Source organism: Euprymna scolopes, chromosome 19, assembly GCF_053919585.1.
Source record: "Euprymna scolopes isolate OS-2025 chromosome 19, ASM5391958v1, whole genome shotgun sequence".
NCBI lineage: Eukaryota > Metazoa > Mollusca > Cephalopoda > Sepiida > Sepiolidae > Euprymna > Euprymna scolopes.
Window position 1 is genome coordinate 45,628,865 of NC_136500.1, and position 24,910 is coordinate 45,653,774.

Consider the following 24,910-nt stretch of genomic DNA (forward strand, 5'->3'; position numbering starts at 1 on the left):
TTCGACCGTCATCAGGCATGTTGGTGGTTGTTTGGAAAAGAGAAAAGTTGCTGGCTCCAGAAATATTTTCGTATTTCTGTGAGTCAGTCTCCACTTTTTGGTCATTGTTTCCAATCTGTGAGAAAAAAAATTGGTTGACAAAGGGGAGGCAATACTAATAAAAATCGGCAAGTAAAGGTACACACTTCCCTTTGTGGAACGAGGTCAAAATAATTGACAAGGATGCAAGGTGGAGAGTCAGGCGACTCAAGGAGGCAGCACACATGCTAAAAAAAAAAACAGAAAATGACTAACTAAGCAGATCAAGCCTGGAACTTAGTAACATTTGAGAACCTCTAATTGTAGAAAAAAAATCAAAATTGTACACTCTTAAAATTTCGGCGCTGGAAGAGAGATAATCCCCTTGATTTTTATTAGATTTTTTCTTTTTTCTTTTTCTTTTTTTTTTTTTTTCTCACCAGAATATTCTTTTTCGAAAGACATCAGGTACCTACGAGAGAGACAATATGAAGATTGCCAGTATCCTAAGTTAAAGTCATTCCTGTGCAAGGAACTGGATTCGAACTTTGGACACATGTCGTTAACCACTAGACCACCGCCACCTCTCGGGAGATCAGGTGATTGGAAGGAAGGTATAAATACAAAAGAAAGAGAAAGACGGAAAAACTTGCACAGTATAATGCAAAGTCATTGTCATTATTTTACTTTCGTGGCATAATAATCCTTTTATATGGCTGCAGTATCAAATAACGTACATCACTTTAAAAGGCAGAACATATTAAAGTACTTAAGCTATTACTATAGTCATGTCGAGTACATTAATGGATTTTGAATAAGTCTAAATTCAGTTTCCATGTATTTAGTTCTCTCCCACTGCAAGAACTGTGACATCAGGGTCGGAAAGTGGGATTGAGAAGTCAGCACCCCAGAGGAGGGGCATTCTAACCTGCAAAAAGTGCTTGGGCAGCCCCATCGGCATTTCCCAATGAGGGAACCTCAAGCGACTAGCAATAAACGAACCCCTTCTCAAAAAGAGAAAGCAAAGCGTGAGAGGGTGAACCTCCAAGAACTGCACAGCCCACCACAATCAACAGGAACCATATCGTTACAGGAATGGTCTAATGTCCGTTGAATTTGGGGGCCGGGGATAAACCCCACCCCCTGCGCCGAAAGCTTTCATATTACATAAGATTTTATTTTATATAAATTAATTTTTGAATATCATTATTTCTGTTATTTGAACTACTGTTTTCAAATTGAACATTATTTTTATTACAGCTGATGTAACTTCCAATCTAACTTTAAAAATCGATATAAAATTTCTAACTGAAATCCTTTTAGTTTACAGAGGTATATTGTTTTTGTCCTGTCAAGCATAACTGGTTAGAAGTCTCGAGTAATTATTTTTATATCAACGATTGAACCTTCAGTCTCTATAAAAATCCGATGACCTTCACGTACCAATTTTTCAATTTTACCCCTTAGCAGCCCTTCTTCCGGATGAAAATGGATGAAAGATTTCTACATGTCTGAATACCCCATATACCAATTTTTTTTTATTTTTTATTTATTTATTTTTTTTTTTTTTACAAGGTGGTCACCACTTATCAAGGCTCGGAAGCCACTCGGGAATAAGGGTTATTGTGTGTACAGTACGTTAGTGTTGAGATTTGATAAAGTGTCTTAAGGGGGCGGTTCATCAAGAATTTGTTTATGTTGGACTTGAAGACATCCAGGTTGTAGTCAGGTGGGAAACAGGCAGACGGAACAGTTTCACAGGCGTGCACTTCTAAGAAAGAAGCTGTGTTCATGGAATCTACGTTTTGGTTTTGGCGCAGATAAAGAGTGGGGAAAATTGAATTTCAAGTCTTTAGATAAAAAATCGTTGAGTGTATAGGTTGAGAGGTGTCCTCAAAATTGTTCAACCACTTCACGTGTTTTCTTGTGATTCAGTGGCTTACACATTGATATTTTTATTTGCTACTGGGGAGGGGGATCGCTCGGGCGTAAAATACACTTAAATATATTTTCATTCATGCAGATTTCATATCTCTTCTTACAGTCAGTTCTCTGTTAAGCATGATAGTGTACCTAATATATAGTACTGATTTCAAAAGATTAAAAAATGACATGGGTACCATCAACTAGCATCAACACCAAAACATTTAGAACTCCAACCATATTCCCTACTGTTTGAGCTATCGACAGATACAAAAGATTTAAAATTAGACCCCTTCAAGCTAAGAATGAATTTGCGCAAAAGAACATTGTGCATTTCAATTTGCCGACATATTTCTGTATGTGTTATTCATCCATCCAAACAAAGATTTTACTCATTATAGCACATCCTTGGTGGATGATTGCTATTTTCTGTTGATTTCAGTGTTGTGTGCCAAGTAGTTTAAGAGTTTATCAGCTAAATATTTTCACACACACACACATACATACATCTACTATTTTATTTATATAGATAAACCAAATATTTATTAAATTCTATTTTTAAAAAAATGGTATACTTTTTTTTTTTACATGGAGGTCACCACTTATCAAGGCCTGGAAGCCACTCGGGAATAAGGGTTATTGCATGTACAGTAATCAATGGGATAGTATCGTAGTAATGATTAGTATTGGAGATTTGGTAGCGTCTTACTTAAGGGGGCGGTTTGTCAGGAATTTGTTTATGTTGGACTTGAAGACATCCAAGTTGTAGTCAGGTGGGAAACAGGCAAACAAATGTTTTAACTAGTAGGACTATCTGGCATTGCCCAGGGAAATCGTAATTTATTTTATCAATAGCAATTCATTTCTTGCTGTTATTGAGCACAAGGTAAATCTTGATGTAAAAACTGAAACAATTAATCGAAATAAAACTTAGCAATAAATAAAATAAAAATTTAAAACACGTGCCCATCCGTTAATAAAGTCCTCTCTTAGTCAGAAAAATATTAAAAACACGGTAATATATTTTGTTTGTTTATTAGAATTGTGAGAAATTCTTTTCTTTATTTTTTATTAAAGGCTAGCAGGCCACTTGGCGTTGCCCAGTCATAAAATATGCATAAATATTATATTTTAATTCATACAGAAACTGAGACATGTGCATATATTATGTTTTTTCTTAAAAGTTCATTTCTAAGTAAAAAAAATAAAAAAAGTACTCGAACTGAGATCAAGACCTAAAGACTGCTTTTGTTATTTAGTCAATAACAGAATTTAACATGTTTAAAATAATAAAATAGATTAAGAAAAGCAAGTTAAAACTTGCATTATATTAGATGAATCCGAAGATTCTTTTGTTGGCATTGGTTTCCCTCCAATAGTTTTCTAGTCAGAATTTTTCTATAAAAACGTTAGGTATTTATGGGAGGGACCACTTGAAGGTTGCCAACATACTAAATGAAAGTGATTTTATGGAATGAACTCGATTTAAACTTGGAACTCCCAAGTCATCAGTTCATGTTAACCATTTGACCAAAGCAAATATTGTCAAAAAAAAAATATATTGACATAAAATTTTGATATTTTAAACACAATAAGTATGTAGACATTTGTAGACGTTTGCTTTGTCATACTATTTGAAATAATCTGTCTAAACTTAGACCACTATAGTAACTGGAGTGTGACTGACCTTCAAAAAATATCACCACTAATTTTTCCAATAAAATAAGTCATGCTTTATGAATTAATAAAATGTAACAATGTAATAAAAGAAACTTGTGAAATCGTTGATGGCCATAACATTGTGCATGCATAATCATTCATTAACTGAACAAAAATCTTATTTTCTCAAGCTTGTAATAGCCTTTTTTATATAGTTATAAATCATGTTGCCATTCATTCTGTGTCTTAATGTCCTGAAAATATATTGTATGGAAAATTTGTTGTCTTGATTTGGCTCTCTTTCGATTTTGATAAATTTATTTTTGTGTCCTGTTTAAGTCCAAATTATTGCAAATACTTTATTATGGTAACTTTTTATATAAATATGTCAAGATGTACTTGAAAGTGAAGTTGTTTCTTAGTAGCTTAGTCTACTAAGAGCCAAATTATGTGCAGAATTGGAAGGAGTTTGTGGTTTTGGAAATTGTCCGAGTCTTTTTTTTTTTTTTTAGGACAGTCTGAAAACTTAAAATTAGCAGTCAGAGCTTCTGACTCCTCAGCCACCATCTTTGGGTCTCTGGTAAATTAATGATAACGTTTTTTTTTTTTTTTTTTTTTTTTACATAGACGTCACCACTTATCAAGGCCGATAGGCCACTCAAGGATAAGGGTTAAAGAGTGTAGAGTAGTCAAAAGGACAATATAGTAATCGATAGTAATGGAAGTTCGGTAAATTTGTTAACCTAAGTGGATCGGCTCATCAGAAACTTGTTCACGTTGGACTTGAAGACAACCATATTATAGAAAGCTGGAAAGCAGGAAAACGGAAGACAATTCCACAGGTGTGCAGTTCTAAGAAAGAAGCTTTGATCATGGAATCTAGGTTTAGGTACAGATAAAGAGTGGGGAAAATTATTGATAATGTTTTCAGCTAGTGTTTCTTGTGAAAGTTTGGCGAGGGGGGACCATAGATTGAAGTCAGTTGAACACTTTCCATGAAAATAACGATAAAGCAGAGACAAACTCACAACATCTCTTCTGTTAGACAGAGGTTGCAGCGAAGAGAAAAGGACATCTCCCACCAGGCCACGAAGTCTATTTTGAATCCTATCAAGGCAGGACAAGTCTTTTCTAGCAGCTCCTGCCCATATGTGGCAACAGTACTCCATCCTTGGACGTATCTGGCTCTTATATAGATAGAGAATTGCATCAGCAGTAAGATATCTACTGGATCGATAGAAGGATCCGACTATTTTTCCAGCGGCTTATGTGATTATTAAGCTTTATGTATTCTTTTTTTCATATTGAGATTGTTAATGCATCCACATTTGAGATAATTGCCACACGAATGCTGCTCATTAATTAAATATTTCCCCCAAACCAATGAATTATCTAATTTAGAAATGTTCATTTACTCAGAGTACATTAATATACTTTTTTTTTTTCCTTTTTAACATAGTTTAGTTGAATTTTCAAATTCAGATCAAGTAGCATTTAAGCTAAAAAGTTGAACTATATTTCTGATTTGTTGTACTGTTATTGGCAATACAATTACATTCTTTGCTACAATTTATTTATAAAAAAAAAAAACAAAGACTTTCATTTTCATTGCCTATTCCTAACTTTCAAATAGAGAACACAAATTTGGCTAAAATGAAGACATTAAAGTTATTTTCAATGCATTTTTAGCTTTTTCTCGGCAAATTTGGTGTAAAGATAAACTTCTATTAAATAAAGAGTACATTTCTTAACTATTCAGTCTCATGTTATTTCTTCCATAGCAGACATACATCTGATAACAATGGTTCCAATTTGGTAGTTTGGGGAAGAGTGCAGTCACACTTTACTTATTTACTTCTAGATCTCTCCAAAGTCATGACACCTGTTACACTCTCATCTATGACCGAGATATGCTTCAAAACTGCATCCAATGGTATACACATAAATTTACATCAATAATTTTCCAAAGATAAAGACTTGGTGCTATAAAAATAATAAAAATGGCTGAATTCAACAAGGGGTTAATATGCTACAAAACAATCGCTCAACAGAACAAGCTGCATTGTTTAAAAAAAAAAAAGCATTTGACTATTGAATTTAATAGTCAGTGCTCAACTATTTAATTAGTTCATTTTAAACAAAATAAACTGAGAAGACAGAATCCTAGAAAGACTGTTTATAAGAAGGTGCATGGGAGAGTGACATTCATGTTTAGGTGGGTAAGTCTACTCTCTGGATTCTGATTGGTTGATAGTCCAGGAGTGAATAATAGATCACGTAAATATCATTTCATTCATAGAAGTATACGCATAGCATAATCATGTTGACACACTTGTTCTCATTAGATAACCAAATTTAAGCAACGTTGAGCTTGGTCAGTGCTAAAATGAGTGACCATTTGGAAATTACAGGTGCTGTATGTGCTCTCCATTTATCTCGGCATTGTTTCCAGTCGTCTAGCACTTCTCCTTGCCACTGGACTCAAGCAGTGCTGATTCAGGAGAAGTGTGATTGAGAAAGAATTGTGCACCCTTTGCCTCCAAGTTAAACGTGCAGCTACCCCTCCCATTGTTTCTTGACACTGAACGGAGGTATGATGGTAATAGTTGAAAATTGCACAAAACAAATGCAAATTTAGACTATCAATAAATAATTGTAGATGTTAAGAACATAAAATACATTACCAAAATTATTACATTCAGCCCAAAAGATTCATGAAAACCATTGAACATCTCCAGCAACACTAGATACTCCTTATACATGATGCGTTTGGTGGAAGAATGACGTAAGCGCCACTTAGTACTTTTTACAAAAAAGAGGTTAAATGTTTGTAGCATAATGTTTTTGTTTGTTGTAATTTCCTATTTTCCAGAATTATTTGAATATTAAAGCAACCTTTTCTTGGCCACCTATTTTTATGAAATATTTTTTTCTTATAAGAATATACTTCTCCAAGCCTGTGTTTTCCTACAATGCATTTTGAAGAACTGACATATTCTTCTCCATTATTTCGCTTCCGTTTTACTGTTTCTCTTTCTCATTGGTCAGCCTTTCTTGTTCTCTTTCTTCCAGTCATATTTGAAAGGGCTTAAAAATAAGTTTTTTTAGATGTTCGACTTTAATGAACAATGATTTGCAAGTCTGGAAAAATTGAAACAAATAGAACATAATTAAGTAGAGAATTTAAAGAAAATCTATGGTCATAAGTATCCACATTTCAACTGACGTATATAAAAAAATTCACTTATTTTCACATAAATACTTTGAATTCAATGATTTTTTTGTGATTAGATTCTCTTTAATATTTTATGTGTTTTGCAACAAAAATCTCAAAATTTCAACTCTGCGCTTACATCGTTCTGCCATTAAACACTTGCTGTTTTCATTAATTCTTAAACACGTTTTCCAATTTCTTAAACTGTTTTAAACTGAACAGGTCTTTTTATATACATTTTCTGGTAAAAGGTTTTTCAAACTTTTAGTGATTTTTATCTGCATATTTTTTTAAAGTAAATTCTGTAAAGAAAGAAATCACTTTGAACAAAAAAGGGGTTTTATGATAAAAACAATTAAGTAATAACCCAAATAGTGGCAAAGTGGTATCAAGGTTCTTATTTTAGACTATTTAAATTTTAATTTGTCAAATGTCAACTCAATAATTCATGAAACAAATTTCTCCTGCATTCTAAAAAGAAAATGAATGCCTTGAACACTCAGATTATTTTAGTTCAGCAGTCGATTTCTACTAAACTTGTACCATCATCCTGCGGCCTCAGCTGAGATAGAACTCACTACACATTTCCAGTATTCCCTGTCTGTCATAGCACCCAAAATATCTTCCTCGGAGATGTATCCTGTTGTATTCTATCTGGAAAAGTTAACTTTTGTGATAGATTGTGAGATGATAGATGCCTCCACAGTGCAAATGATGAAACAAGTTCATCAGTGGCACATGCACGATGCCCAGCAAACTGAACATGTCTTTTGCAAACTAAGGTTGATACTCTCGGTAAGTCTGCATATATCATTTCTAAAGTTGGGTGATTTTGCCATGAGAGATTGAGTACTCTTCTCAAAAGGCGTGTGTAACATCGATCCAATCATCGCTGTTTTGTTGATCGAGTCCAAGTTTCAGATCGATAGAGTAAGATTGGTTCAATAAGTATGCGGAAAACTTGGGTTTTAAATTTGCGAGCAAGATTGGATTTCCACCATTCTGTTACAAGCAGTCCATGCCATGTTCCTGATGTGTGATCCTTGATACTTGTAGTCTTCAACACATTTAAGGATGTTATTTGTGAGGGTTTTAATTTCATGGGTTTTTGTTAATTGGCATACACTCAGTCTTGGTAGCATTCAGGTGAAGCCCTGTACAGTTTGCTGCTGATTCAAGAGAAGATAAACCTTTCTATGTAACTCATTACTAGAAGCTGTTTGATTTTTTTTTTTTTTTTTTTTTTTAATTGTACATTTTTTTTCTTACAAATAAAAACAAGATGTTGATGCAAGAAAAAAGTTTGGTGTCTTACAAGTTAACGGAAACTACTAACAATCAATTAAACAATAAATATTAACATATCAACAAATTGCAGGCAACATTTCAGATTTTAAAATCTTTTAATTAGCACTACACGATTCTATACAACTTTAAATTTTTAATTGTTATTATTCTTATATTATTTTATATTTATTATTTTATTATTGCTATATTTATTATATATTTTTTTATATCTCAAGTTGGGTGACAGGTTGATATTATTTATGTATTAAAAATTATTTTACAAGAGATTTTGACCGTGTTTACATAACTTATTATAAATGTACATATCCTAAAGCTAAACCTTTCTCTGTCTCCTGATTCCTCTTCCATTCGTTTCTTTCTCCATAACCCCCAAAAGAACATGTTGAAAAGGTTGACCATTTTTGTTCATCGGCTACAAATTAATGGTTCTCACTAAGTGGCAAATGATTAGGAGTTTTGTGTAGTTAATCGTTCTGACTAGAAAAACCCATATCTTAGCCAACATGACCTTTTCAAATGGCATTCCAGAGTCTTGTCAAGGTTAGATATTTGCTAGGAAACGTGACAATCAAAGAATGGTGAGATCGTAAGTCAACGCCTTCAATAAAAGAAACTCAACCAATTGCCATTTAATAATAATAAAAAATACATAAAATGTACATAAAATGTAGTACAAAGAAAATTTTTCGAAAGAAATATCTTATATTGTTGGAAGGAAAATGATGGTTGCAATGAAATTTAGATTGCATATTTTAGTTTTTCATCAGCAAATAACTTAAAAAAAAAAAAAAACTTTAAAAATATTTTAATGGAATGTGTTCTGATGAACTCGTTGCACTTGTGCTCCCTCAACGTACACATCCCCCAACAAACCTGCTTAGCAACAAAATATCACCCCTTCACTGTTGAGGTCCCTAAATGGCAGAAAGTTTTCTAGTAGTTTTTTCCCTCGAACAGCTGGACTTTGGAATTCCTTCCTGCTTCCCTGACTGTACTGATATGCAGAAGTTTAAATGTAATGTGAATCAACATCTTGTTAATCTTTCTTATGCATAGTCCCATGGTGATATGCTTTGATAGGGGTGAACAGGAGTAAAAAAAGAAAAAAAAAGTTTTTTTAATATCTCTTAAAATGTTCAGATCTTGTCACAATGGTGATCCTTTTTTCTCGGTTTATGTTTCCAGATTTTATAATTGCTTTTCAAAGCTGAAATCATGTAATGACTACGTGTCACAAAATTGGAATTCAGGTGCAGGCCTCTGTGAAAAAGTCCAAGAGGATGGTCAAAACAAAAGTGGATATCGTACACTATCTCAGAACGATTGAACTTTATTCTGACCGAGATTTTCACTGTATGTGGTGAAGGGAGAAATCCAATGTAGTTTCTGCATCGCGGCGTAAATTAAAAAAAAAAAAAAAAAATGAATCGATCAAGAGCTAGGAGGTCCGAGTCTGAGCAAAGACATTGCTTTATAAATTTAGTCTGAAAATTTTTAAAAGAATGTTAGACTAAGTAGTTAATTTTTTTTTAAATGACGCAAACAGTTTGATACTTTAGAGAAGGGAGACATTTTCATGTTTTTTGAAAATAAACTTTATTAAAAACCATGCTTATCCTCTTTAGAATCCAAATGCCATAAATAATAATTACATTATATAGATTAGTGGTGAACAAAGATTTAAGCTGGAATTGGACATTTAAAGATTTCAGTAATTACAGTTGAGCATTTGAATTGGCGATTCCACGGCCCTGTTCAAAACTCTCATCTCTTTTGGCAACTACGTAAACATTCTCTTCTGTTTAATTTCACTTGTACTCAATTTCCTCTGACATTTTCAGATTTCCTTTTTTTTTTTTGTGCTTGATTGCTGATTTTGTGGGCAACTATTTTCTTTTTTCTTTCGATAAGAGGTCAGCTATAATAGCTCGAAATCTGAATGGAACTTTTTAAATAGTATATATTAAGAGGGCATTCACTTTGGTGGATGGCAATGTTATTTGGTGTTGAGAATATTAATGCATTGGCTTGTCTTTTTTTTTTTTTTTACCAGCCAATTCTGTAGTAGTATTTAGGATGAATGTAAAAAAACTAATCATTATTTGGCTTGTGTGTATATAAATTATATATATATATATATATATATATATATAGAGAGAGAGAGAGAGAGTCTCGCATTAGTATGATAAACAGTTTGTGTGGAGGATGTGTATTGTAATGTATAAAGGGTTTAATATGGCTGGGTTTTTTTCCAGTTTGTTAAACATGTTAGAAAACCCTTTGAAATCAAATGTATGGAAATGCACACTTCGGAAATGAACTTTGCAAGTTAGAGAGAGGCACATCCTCTTTTTTCTTTTTATACAAAATCGCAGGAACATCAAGTATTCTTGGGTCTTTATACACAGAATAAAATACTTTTTTTTTTTGAGGTCACCCGGTTAGTCACCTTTATGCTCTTGTTTGAATAAGGAAAAAAGAGTTAACAAAGCCGGTTAAACTCAATCCTCAAACTTTTATTTTATAACATTTTAAGATTTCAATCCTGGTGAAATTCTGTGTATTCATGTGTATGTCGGATTGGTCACAAAACCAGAATCTTAACTTTGATATAAAAACCGATTAAGTCAGTTTTAGTATTTTACTATTGAAAAAAGAAAAAACTGATTTCAATCAGTTGCATGTTTAGCAACACTGAAAAAAAAATCGAAACAATTGGTCTGTTTTCTCTTTTGCATTGGTTTAACACTAGGAAGTGAAATCGCCAATTACCATTACCAATAAATAATGCCGAGCTCTTCATAAAAACGAATAAAGCACTCTTTGGCTGATGATAGTGTTTATATAAAGAGTAAGATTCTCTTTCCTTACTTGTTGATGATGCAATAGATAAAAGCTCAAACTGACAAAAAAAAAAAAAATGGCTGGATTCAAATCTTAGCCTGATACACTTGTATAACTAGATACATTAAAGATGTGTGATACGGCGAATCTTTTTTTCTATGGATGAAACTTTTCTCTCTAAACTAAAAATCTTTTAATCTCACTTGCGCATCAGTCCCGCCATCTTAGCTTATCTTCTATTATATAATTTAATCCCCCCCCCTTCGACCTTTAATCTGACACTTTAACTAAAATATCGGAAGAGAGGGTAAATCCTGCTTGATTCAGGAGAAAGAAGGGGAATAGAGAATGAGAAAGAAGTTTTAAAAGAAAGCTGTTGTAATACACACACTTTGTTGTTCATTTCCTGGACAACGCCGGGTAGCTATGCTAGTTTTATATAAATGATAATGATAAATGTCTATGGCTTTTAAATATTGTTTACTACAAAATATAGGGTGTTTTGGGTTTCTTTCTGTTTTGTTTTTTAGAGGCTGCAAACGTTAAATTGTCAACTGTTGACAATTTTCTTTAATTATAGGTTTGACAACTATCGGTTACTTAGAGTTCATCTTAGTTTGGCAATTCATCATGAGATTGACACCCAAGCAACATTTGCAAATGATAAAATCACTTTACTAAGTGAGACATTTGCTGAACAAATAATTTTATGGAATGGATCTATCAACTGGCCATATGATTTAACCCCATTAGATTTTCTTTGGGGATATTTTAAATCCCATATCAATGCTGATAAACCAGACACAATAGAACACTTGGCAGAGGACATTTGACATATTCTTGCCTAAATGCACTCTAGTTGTGAACATTGGACCTAGATTACGCCATATACACTGAAGCCATAATTTTAGAATTTGTATTTAAATTATAAATGCTAAAAATTCATCTCTGGAATAAACCACATATTTGCATAATAAAAATATTTTTCTGAGATTTATTTTAATTTAAAGTTCAACGCCTCAAATAAAATCCAAAAAACGCCCTATACTTTGTTTTGTAGCATTTTTTTTTTTTTTTTTTTTTTGTTAACTATTCACTTTACCTCTCTCATATATATATATATATATATATATATATATATATATATATATATATATATATATATACATGCACACACTAATTTCTTTTAATATTTATGTAGTTGTACCTATCCATCTATTTAGCGTTGCTTTTTATTTTCATTTTGTGTCACTTTTTTCTTTCGATGTATTACTATTATTTAAATTAAAAATTTTACTTTAATTACGATCTCCTTTGGTTATTAAATTGAACAAAATTATTTTAAAATTAACTACTTTTGTTAGCTAATGTTTGAATATCTATAAAATCATTGAATTTAATCTTAAAATGCACGAGGATTTAAGAATCTTAATACAGTTTGAATGAATTTTCGAAGGTTTCTGAAGTAATATATTTAAAAAAAAACGAACTATTTAACAAAATATTAAAATGGCTGACTTACCATACTTTATCAAATAATTTGAAATGCATTGTGATCATCTTTTTATAGGAATTTAAAAAAGTGATTGCATTTTTTTTTCTTTCAATAACCGATTAATAGCAGTATAAAAACAAATGTGCTAAGTCCTTATTTATTTGTCTCCCAATGATGGTAGCGTTAGTCGCATGGTCGGTTTTTAACGTAGATAATCGAACTCTTCAAATTTGAAAGAGTAAAATTGCTCTAGTTTAGAAGAAAAAGTATGAGAACAGATACTACAGTTTGTAAAACACGAAGTGACCACAATTTTTATTAATAAAGAGAATTAGAAAAACTATATCCCAAAAAGGGGCGAATATATATATATATATATATATATATATATATATATATATATATATATATATATATATATATACACACACACACACACACACACACGAAGATTAATCTTATCTGCTTATTCACTTGTTGAATTATTCACAGGTGATTATAGATATTTGTATGTTATGACCTTTCTGAGTGTTGTATTTATTTTTTATTTATTTTTTTTTTTGTAACCTTGATCTGGTTTATTGTCACGTGTTTGTACACGCGCAGGTATTACCTCCTCCTCCTCGATAGTTTGTCGCCTGAAGCACCCTCATCGGATAATGCCTGTAGATCCAATTTCGATAAAATTTTGCACCCACCAGAATACCCCCAATTTGTGGAGACTTGTCATTCCCCGCTTCAAGGACGTTAGTGACGTCATGTCTATCCAAGTCGCAGTGGGAGGGGCAAGTAAGTAACCCTATATCTAATTGGGTCGACCCCTCCCTTATACTGAAAGGTACTCAATACAAAAGGCGAGCTTACACCCCACCCCCACCCGAGCAGGCTGCATAACGACTTTGTATTTGGGACACTTCTTTTCTAATCAACTACTGTGAAACCTCTTATGTCAATGTAGGGGGGGGGGGGCGTAGGTGCTAGATTTATTACTGAAATTAGACATTGGAGAGTCCATTTTTTAGTTTCGTGTTTGAGAAGTCCACCTGAACATAATTTGTTCGTTTCTCTTTGTTTCCTCAACACAATTTTGTCTCCTGTCAACAAAATGTCTGAAGAAGAGGTTTGTTATACTTGGCCACGGTTTTTTTCCTCTTCTTTTTAGTTAGCGACTATTCCCTATGAATTTACAGTTTTTTATTTTTATTTTACAGTTTTTTTTTGTTTTTTTCGATATTACTTTTTATCTGCATTGCAACAATATTTTTCTTGTCTTTTCAGCAGATCCGATATTAACTGAAATTAATTTCTAATATAATTTAAACATAGAATGATATTAAAATATATTTGCTTTTTAAAACCACTCAAAAAAAATGATTTGAGAACTTTTTATATAGACTTTTGGCTAAGAAAATGCATTTTTAATCTCAATTTTAATAATGCGATCTTAGTTTATAGGAAACTGTTTTTCCTACTTTTCTAAATTGCCTGAAAATATTGTTTAATTTGGTAGCAATGCCTAAAAATCTATATAATCTAGTTTGTGTGTGTATTCGTGGACAGTCACCAAACACATAGTGATAAGTAGTTTCTTGTCCTTTGATTTGGCCTTTCTGTTCTTCAGATGCGGCACTTCCATTTCTCGTTCTCTTTCAGTAGAGGAGGGGTCCTTCACGACTGAGACAATTTTTATTTTTGTACCTTTTCTCCACGTTAAAAAACGACCCTGGTGTCTAACTCTGTCCCGTGGGGAGGCATTGTAAATAGGTACATATAAACTCTAGCACAGCAATTTAGAATTCTCCCCTATAAATATAATAGGATATAATACAACTGGAAAACCTTGGCGTTGCACAGGATTGAATAGGCAATCTCATGTCATTCTATCCCCAACCCATAACACCATATTATTACCCTTATATATATATATATATATATATATATATATATATATATATATATATATATATATATTATATATATTAAAATATGCAAGTTTGTGGGTACAGACTAAGGGTGTACATAGCAGTGGTTGAATTTGTGATGGTGAAATGTATTAACTAAATTTTCAATAAATTTAATCTGTAAACACATCCAACGTTTCACCGATAATTGTGAATGAATGCTTATTACCATTTTTCCTATTAGTTTATATGCACACACACACACACACACACACTATTCAAGTTGAAAAGATTATTTCGTTTTGATGGATGAACGGGAAACCTCACAAAAAGACACAGGGTTTCTCATTTAATCTTAGACATTTTTTTTCTTTTAATTAAATACTTTGGTGACCCAATGATGCACTTCACATATTAATTTAAATGTTGGTAAATTAATGTTTAGGCACACCTAGTGTTTTTGATAATGAAGACCGCTGTGTACTGCTACTCCATGCTCTTAACATCCCCCCTCCGTCTCTCTCTCTCTCTCTCTCTCTCTCTCTCTCTCTCTCTCTCTCTCTCAATGTTATGCTTTTGACCGGCTCGATTCCATTGACATTCGTTTCCCCAGTTATTGCTAGAATCCAGTACTTGCACATAGATTGTGAAAGTGATGCTACAAAATCGACAGGATTCGAACCAGGCACGTCCACATTAACTTTCCATAAAATAATATCAAACTATTTCTTTTTCATGGATTTGAAGAGTGATCCCCCCCCCCCATTTGATCAAACTGAAATATACTTACCCATGTACTCTCGGTAATGTAATTTTTTAAAAAATATACTTAGGGTACAACCAGGATGAAATAGGCCACAAATAAGCTTTATTATCTCCCAATTTCGTTTTTCCCAGTTTGATGATTCCATTATGGATTGCTTCAGACGTTGTCTTTTATAATATTGAAACCGTATCGTTATTTCTGCTTTGCACTTTTACGAAAAGAAAAGTGTGAATACCAACGTATGCACTTTGTCATCTATATAAATAAAACTTTTTGCTGATTTATATTTGTATTGCTCTATTGTATGATTTTCTTGAAGTGAAAAGGCCATATAAGCTTTTTTATAAAAAATTTTTTGATGACAAGCAAAATTTTTCTTAGAATCAAATGACCCGAATGAAGTGAGTCAGCGTGTTTCACATTTTTTAAATATTTTTTTCACATTTGTAAGCTTATCATATGAATTGCTTGATATGCGACATCTGTGACAAGTATGTGTGTCTAATGTGTTACTAAGTGATACTAATCTTAAACATTGTCAAACAAAAATGTATGAAAGGTTAAAGTAACATTATCTAATATACATGCGTTAATAAGAAAATACTTAATACTTTTTTTTTTTTTTTTACCGTGAGTTTTAAGGCCCTATTTATTCCGTTAATTTTTTTTTTTTTTTTTTTTTTTTTTTCAAGTTATCAAAAATTCCTTATAAAATTTGATACGTTTTAGTACTTTCGAGAACATTACCATGCATAATCTTTGACTTAATGCTCAGAACCTGTTTGCTACCTTCAGCACATTTCCACCTTCATGCATGCAGCTTTGAGGAAACTAAAGAAAGAAAACGTCAAAAAGTTGCCCATCTAACTCTGGTTTATTTTATGGCAGAAGATACTATGAAGAACAGATTAGAAGGGAGAGGGGGAAAAAACAACATATGACCTTCCCCCTAAAAAACAAACACACACAGAAAAAACATCAAAATTTCAAGAGTGAGAGCCAAAAAGCTGTGCTGATTATAGGAGGGAAACCGAACAACTTTGGCTACATTGTCATGAAGGGCAACGATGTTATTAAATATGTAAATTTTTATGTTCGTTCGCAGAAGACATATTAAATATAATATGATTATATTTAAACGATTATTTTTTACTGCAGGAATATAAAATAAAATGGTTTAGTTCGTTTATATTGTGCCCTAGGTAAGCTAGTGGGCTAAACAAAGTTCACTCAGGTGCCAAATTTGGTCCACGGGCTGGAGGTTGACAATCCGTGCTCTATAAGTTTGTGGGGAGAATAATATATATATATATGATTAATGTTTGTTTGGCCTGGTCGCTGACTCTGGATGCCTTACCAAAAATCTTTTTGCAGTATTCATAACCAAAACTTGTTTATCTCATTAAATTTTATCCAGTATTCAACAATAAATGGTAATGTTTGAGTGATATTATTCTCCTCTGTTTGCAGATTTAAGATAGATTTATTTCGTATGTAATATTGACTTTTTTCTTTCTGATAATAAATATTGCCTAATGTATACTAATATATGAGGGGGGATTCCAAAAGTAATGCATCCTATCTTTATTTTTTTTAATTCTTGTCCAAATAGATCAGATGTGATTTCAAATTGCATTGTTGTGACTGAACTTATGAATTCATCACCTGAAAAATTCCTATTTTTATTGCAGATGTTGACTTTGTAAATTGAATTAACTTAATATTGTCTTTTAAAACTATTTTTAAAAAGAAAAAAACGCTAGACTAAATAAATGTGATACAAAACACAAAGTACAAATACTCCAGGGTAACGCCAGATCTGGATAGCTAGTAAAGTATCATTGTAATTTGGTCTTTAAAATTGAGTATGCACCATAGAAATGATTTTTGATAGTGAAAATGCTAGCTCTGCATTCTAATGAATGGCTAATAATTTGTTTCATTAATTTTTGTATGTTCTACAAAACTATTGTTATGAAAAGTTAATTTCACTGCTTTTAGTGCTTAATTCAAATCTCGAGTTGTGTGGGTTTTTTTTTTCTCTGTGTGTGTGTTTGTTTTTTAGGGGGAAGGTCATATGTTATTTTTCCCCCTCCCCCTTCTAATCTGTTCTTCATAAGCCTAGAGAGATTTATAGTATCTTATATCATCCAATTTATGCATACATTAGTTTTGTTTTTTGTTTTTTCTTGAAAGAAATGATCTTTTTTGCATGTTTCTTATCTCTGCATAAGTCATGCCAATTGAATGAGGACAATATGTGTAATCTTAGAATCAGTAAACCAGGATAACTATTCTTTGGAAAATACATTGACTTGCATGTACACACAAGAAGTAGTAGATTTGTGATTTTTAAATAAAATCCTTATAAGATCTAATTACTTGTGTAACATGTATTTTTTTTTTTTTTTTTTTAACTTGGACATTCTAATTAAAAAAAAAAGTTCTTATCTTTAGAATGTTTTGATTAATTGTAGAGAATAATTTCTTTTCTTGGACATTGTACACTTCCTCCTCTCTCCCCCACCCCCCCAACAAAAGGAAGGTGGACCTGTAAATTCACCCTTGTCCGCTCGCCTGTCCGCACTTTTCTCAATAACTACGCCTTGGAACTTTTTGAAATTTTGCACAAACATTAAACATGATATGAGTAAAAAAAAGTAACAGAACAGACTTTCATGATGCTGAACTCAAATTTAAATATGATAAAGCCTGGGGAGCTTTTGGGGCTAAATGGTGATATATTATGATATTCAAAAAGAGACTACATCAAAGGGAGGTCATCATTGGTGTCAAAGGTTGCTAAATTTCACGAATTAGCCCCCCGCCTTTTTTTTTTTTTTTTTTTTTTTTTTTTTTGACACTATTTTCATAGAAATGTTGATAAACTCATTTAAATGTTATTAGTTTTGCTGTTAAAAAAAAACAACTTTGTATTATCCAGAGTCATATCAGGTTTATCAAAATACATTTCTAGATTAAATATATCAAGTTCATATTTACTGATTTGTATTGTGATTATTTTGAAAAGATAAATTGATATACGAACTTAAATAAAATAAAACAAATAAGACCTTTTTTCATCTGTCCATTTTTGTTCCTATGTCACACCAGTACAACAGCCGGTTCCCTGCATTGCTATAGCCTTCTTATACTCTTCCAGCTCTTACCAGCAATGTTTCAAGCAAACTACCTTTCTCTAATTTTTTTAAGCAGTTTAGTTTCCAAAAATTGTATTTGACCCTTTCTCAAAGCATAATTTACGGACAAAGGAAGAAACAAGCAGAATAATAGTTTTGAATAAGCAGGTTTAGGGAAAACTAATAATTTCTCAAGTTTTTCTGTAAATGCTAAACAAGTTTTCAATTACAAATAAAAACATTGTAAACAAATCAAGTGTCAAAAATACACTTTACTGTCATGCGATACCTATAAGTTTAAACAAAAACATAATTGCTACATCAGCTTATTATAATCAATAACAAAAAATGTTGTGCATGTTTAATAACATTGCGTATATGAAATTAAAGTGCATTGGTTTATGTTGTTTGTTCTTGTAGAGCTCTTACGGACCCTTAGAGTTCTTGGAGCCCCTATTAAGAAATACTTATCTGAGTAATTGATCAATATAGTCTGGATATGTAAATATACCACTGTCAAGAATATGTAGAAGTTTATACGCACACACATACATATATATATATATATATATATATATATATATATATATATATATTATAATAACTGGATTTATTGTGAAATTATGTAATGTTTAAAGCCACCTGTCATTTTATTGTGGACGTTTTACACTTGAAGTAATGTACACCTCTCCAGTCACATTTTATTGCATACATGACATATTACATTAGTATTCTCCAAAAGAGGGGGCAGTGCCTTGAAGGATGGTCTTATGACAACAGAACAGATATTGTACTACCCAATCCTCCTGAATTGAATGTTAAGATAGTAATAGCATGATTTTGGCTTCAGACACAAATACCAAATTTCCATTAGTAATATTTATATTTTATTTTTTTTATACATGTTCTCAGAACTTAGTGTTAGAATAATTCATAGATCATGTATTTTTGTAAATAAAGTGGGTTATTATGTTAGGGCTTATATTAGTGGAACGTGTTGCCATAGGGTTGCTTTCTTGCAGATTACGGCATGGTATTGTTTCAAGTTTAATGTCAATAAATTATTTTGTCATAAACTGCTCCATAAGTAATCAAACCCTGTTTGTACCGTTTGTTTCTCACCCGTTTCCTTGACCCTTATCCTCAAGTGGTTCTTGGCCTTGATAAGTAGCGACTCCACAGTATAAATATAATCCTATCCTCACTTTTCATCGATTCTTTTGACCAACTGTAACTTCATTTTGTTTCCATTTTATATCTAACAATCACTTGAACAGTCAGCTTTTTTGTTTCCTTGTCCCTCGGTGCTTTCGTATTAAACATGAACATAAATGTCAGCCTGGTTGTGGCATCATTATGAAATTGGGCCATCAGGAAACTGGAAATATATGTAAAACTTCAGACATGCATAATGCAGACAGATGAGGGGGGCGTTGAAAGGAAATACGCTCATAATTAACTCGCTAAAGAGGATACTGTTAGATGAATCCTATTCTCACCCTCAAGATTGGCTTCAATTTGATAAAAAGCTTCAGATGGTTTTAGTTTGCTGTGTTTAGCTTAAAGATATTTTAAAATTTCACTTAGTTTTTTTTTATAATTTAAAGTAACTATCTTTCTATAACTTACTGCTATGAATTGTCTTATGCTGGAGCTTGGTTTTGTTTTATGGCATATCAACCTATTTTAGGTTTAATGGTGAATCCAGTAATTTTGGCAAAAGTTTTTATGCTTCAAGTTCTTGCGTTTCAAGATGAGGATTGGTTATTTATTATTTGGATTCTTTGAACTGCTGTTCTCATCTTGAATGTCATTTTCACGTTTTGGACGCAGTGGTTAGAGCAATTGGAAAAATCAATTGTAAAAGTGACCTTATCCTAAAGGTTTAAAGGTTTAATTCTCAATATGGACGACTGAAAAAATACAATTTTGAATTACTTAGGACCTCTATCCAGTCATGGCTGACAAAACAAGAGCATGCTACCCCCATGAAGTAAATAAAGGGTTCAATTCGAAATTTCATTCAAATTCCAGAGTTTGACAGAAATATTTCTGAGTTTGACAAGATACACCTGAAAGTCTGAAACATTGTGAAAATGACACTAAAGATATGAACAATAATTCAACGAATACAAATAATATGGCTTAAAGTTCTTTATATCTTTTAATGTTTATGGTGTTTAGGTTTAGTTTAGTTTGTAGAGGAAAATTGTTTTTTGTTTTTGACTTTGCAGAACATAATTAAGTTTTGCAAAGCAATAACTTTAATGTTTGGTGCATTTAAGGTCAGGAAGCCAGTATCTTCAGACAGCCTGATCTGGTAGCACCAGGCATATGCTAAAGAAGCACCAAGTATTATATATTAATAGAAAACAAAATTGTGAATAATTAGCTTTGGTTAACTTGTTTGAATTGAGGGAAGAAACAGTGAGTTTGCAAAGCCAATTTATTTAAAAAAATAAAAAATAACACCTCTTCAGTGTAGGTAGACAAGCAAGTATATCTTAAATATTTATACATAATCTTGCATGCTTACTTTCTTTTCTGATCATAGTTAAATTGTTGATATTAAATTCCAAATTCATAATGCAAACTGTTAAAATTATTTCATTGTTCAAGCAAAAAAAAAAATACTATTACGAACGTTTCTTTTTTTTATATATACTGGTTAAAGAGGGGGAAGGTTAAGATTTTATTCTTGTTTGCAGTAAGTTTTGACATGACCTCTTTTTGAAGTGTCTTACTTTTCTACGACCCTTTAATGTAGATTCTATTTTCTTAATCTGATTGGTTTAGATTTTCATGTGATCTCTGATAAGACCTTATCAACATTGTGAGACTTTTTTACACTGTACTTTAATCTCTTATGTATAAGCTAATAAATTTTGATCAGTGATATTCAATGCTTCCCCTTGAGACTCTTACCATCTTGTGGTTTCAAGCGATAAGATAGGAAATCTTGTTAGTGAAGGAATAACATTCACCCTTTGAATTTGTTTTTGTTAGTTTTTGGTCAATTTCAATGGGAAAACCTTTCGTTTATATGACTTATTATTGAGAATCAAACGCACGCTGTTGGCGTTTTAGTGCAATAAAAAAAAAATAGCCATACTAGTTTTGAATATAAATATGTTTCTGATTTTTTTTAGATGAGGATTGATTATCCATATTACTTAGATCCTTTGGACAACTGTTCTCATCTTGAGTGTTATTTTTAAAAGGTTTCTGGAGGTTGAAGGTTCAAAGGCAAAAGTCAAAATACAATTGCGACTGCCTTAAGATTCCTACCTAATCATGGCTGACAGAACAAGAGCACGCTGCTATCTGAGAATTAAATAACGGTTTCCACTTGAAATTCTGTGCAGATTTTCCAAGTTCGACAAGATACATCCAAAGAATTTAGTAGATTGCATCTACTGAAACATAAAAATCACATTCAAGATGAGAATGGTAGTCTGAAGAATCCAAATAAATCAAATGGAAAAATTGCATTAAAATGAAGTATTAATGTAAATAAAATTTGCGACATTCACGCAGCAACACTATTTGCATTTTTTTTTTAATTCATAAGAAATGCTGCTAATGCATTGTCTACGAAAAAATAGATTATTAGCCGGATGTAGTATGAATTGGAATTTCCAAGTTTTAATTTTTAAGAACAGAAACTGATAAGTGCTGTAATTGATTGGCTTGTCAGAATCAAATATCGATTTTATATTACAAAAGCCATTCATGACAAATTCTACAAATAGATTGGTTTTAGTTTATTATATAGAAATAAAGATTTTAATTAAAAAAAATATTTTCTTAACCACCAAGTGCATGATTTTAAAAATTATTTTAACTTATTTGGTTTTGATGTTTTCATATTTACTCATATTTTTTCTTTTTCCATTTCTTTTCAGGTAAGTTTGCAATTATGGTTTATATTTTCAAGATGAAAAAGCAAATGTTAGGTTATAATGGTATTGCTCGCATTTCATCAGTGCAACTTGCCAGGTATGTATGGCATGAAATATAAAAACAGTTATATTGATTGAATTTTTTAAATTATTTTTGCAATTTAATATCATGTAATTTTAAAAAAATTTTTTTTCTCTTTTAACGTCACTCCTCTATGGCAGGTAAGGCATATAAGTACGTAGTTGGAGTTTTGATTTTTTTTTTTTATACCAAAGACTGATAATCATAATTGACTGATCTGTCAATTTTTCTTTTTTTTTATATATTTTATTTTAATTTTTTTTTTCTATGCATAATTACAATTTCAAAGTTTCTTTTCTGTCTTGAAAGACAATGGATACCCTCTGTAAGGGTAGTTGTACATGTAATTGTGAAGCAAGGGTTGCGCAATCCCAACCAGATTCCGCCTGAATCTACACTGCTTCATTCCAGTGGCAAGTGCAAAATAACTAGAAACAATGCTAAGTAGACAACCCATACAGCACCTGGTATTCCTAAATGATTGCTCCTTTTAGTACTAACCAGGCCCAATGTTGCTTAACTTGGTAATCTAATGGGAATTGGTATGTCAGCATGATATGAATAATAAAATAAAAATAAACTTGTAAAAATATTTAATTCTCTTTCTATGAAATTATATAGGTAATTAAATATCAAAGTGCAATCAAAGTTCTAGAACATTTTTTTGGTCAAGGTGCACGCTGTTCTTATGTTAGCAGATTAATTAAATTTGACTTGATTGTGATAAGTTTCACTTTGTGAACTTTTATGAAATTGCAAGTTATTGTGATTATTTAAACATGTATAATCATATTTAAAAAAAAAAAAAAAAAAAAAGTGATTATGCCTTTTTTTTCAGGATCATTAAATGACTCATTTCATAACAAAAAAAAATTATGTCAAACAAAATGACACTTGTTTTAAACAAGGCTAAGTCTATAGTTCATTTATTTGACTTAGATTCTGACCTATAATTTTAAAAACAATCCAATCGACTTGCACTGTGACCCAAGAAAGCCTCTTTCAGTCATAATAATTTAAGTTATAAAAGTAGAAAAAGACCGGTCCTAGGATGATTAAAATAAATTCCCCAAATGAAATAATTTTGCACCAGTATTGTGTCCTTTTACGAAGTTTTGTTCCAATTTTAATAAAAATCGATTTTGATTCTAGGAAGAGTCTAAAGTTTAAGGCTTCAAATTCAGGGAATCTTGCTTAATGGTTTAAACATTTGATGACTAATAATTGTATTTCATGCAAATCTGAAATATTTGAATTTTAAGATAGGAGGTTGAGCTCATATTATGTTCCCTAAACACTCAAATTATTCCCAAGAAACTTAATTTTAATAGTGCTCTAGGAGCCTCCTCGATTGTAATTAGTGCTTGTTATAGTGCTTTGGATGCCTCCTGAGTTTTATTTTTTTATTCATTACTTGAAAAAAAGGAGAGGAAGCCGGTTTAACCCACTTAGGGTGAATACCATACAACAAATCATGAAGAGGTTCTTAGATTTCCACAGATCTTTTTTTTTTTTTTTCATATAGAGACAGCGGTTTGTCTCTACACATCTGATTGTAAAGATGATCATTGTGGTGATGTGGCAGTCATAAAAACGTTGATCTTTTCTTTCGTCTCTTGGTGGCTGGAGTAATAAAAGCATTTAAAAAGAACAACAAATAACTTCATTGATTGCTGTGATTTGATTTACTTCTTACAGTAATTTGTAACAAATACATCTAGATGAACTGAGTCTTCCCCTTCCAACCATGGCAGGATGGCAGAAGACTCCAAAACCATGTCTGATCAATCAGCCTGATGTTAAAATCCCAGAGACAAAAACTCTTACTTTGCTACCTCTCCTAACGTCATATCCCACTGCGCAGTCCTCATTTCAAACTTCTAAACTTTTATAAAGACGTTTCCATTTTCATGTTTAATTTGGTGATCACTTTTACACACTAACATTTAAATATTGCCACAAATAATTTGTCTTGGATTTCCACTTGCTCGGATGCTACAGCCTTAGTTTTAAGAAAATCAACCAAAAACTATTTAACAGTGCAAGAAATTCAAGATTCTCTTATCGTGATTCAATAATTATGCCTTTTTCCTCCACCAATGTTTTCATAAGTTTCATTTATAACAAGTATTTTTATAGGCGCTAATAGGTTACAGGTGCAACAAGTTCATGGTAGGGCTTTGGCCAGATTTTTCAAGAAAATGTAGTACGGCTAATAGATTTTTAATTCTTTAAATTCTCTATGTAAGGGATAGCTTTGCAAACCTTTTCTATGACTTAGTAGGTAATTTATGTGAGAAAATTTTTTGTTCCCCCCCCCCTCTCTTTCTCTATTATTTGCTTATTTACCTATATTGCAAAAAACAAAAAAAAAAAACAAAGCTTTCCAGCAAATGTAGAATGTTTTAGCATTCATATTCAACTGTTACATTCTTTAAAAGAAGTTAACTATAAAGAGAAAAGTAATATTCAATCCAACAGAAATAAAACCGTTAAATATACTATTGAAAATTTCATGGTAGGAATATTTGCCCTTTTGTGTCATTGTCAACAGATGTCAGTTTAGTATTTTTGAGCTAATTCACTACATTTGATTGTCATCACTCACTTTTAAAGATTATATTTATTCTTATTCTTACAAGCTGTAAATACACTTGA

At 31.8% G+C, this 24,910-nt stretch overlaps 1 protein-coding gene across 19 annotated transcripts in view; it reads left to right on the forward strand.

Moving 5' to 3' along the window:
• The window catches only part of LOC145303547 (dihydropyrimidinase-like), a 486,844-nt gene that overhangs the window by 282,759 nt on the left and 179,175 nt on the right, over positions 1-24,910 (forward strand). Inside the window, exon 1 of one of the 19 annotated variants that reach the window (XM_080145040.1) lies at positions 13,302-13,581. The exons of 14 other annotated variants lie outside the window; for them this stretch is intronic. In XM_080145040.1, coding sequence (XP_080001166.1) covers positions 13,567-13,581 — 15 coding nt within the window. In that variant the 5' untranslated portion in view covers positions 13,302-13,566. Of the gene's footprint in view, positions 1-13,301; positions 13,582-15,002; positions 15,048-24,910 lie in introns of those variants that run through there. 4 more of the 19 variants (XM_080145042.1, XM_080145035.1, XM_080145032.1 and 1 more) reach the window with 4 other exon arrangements.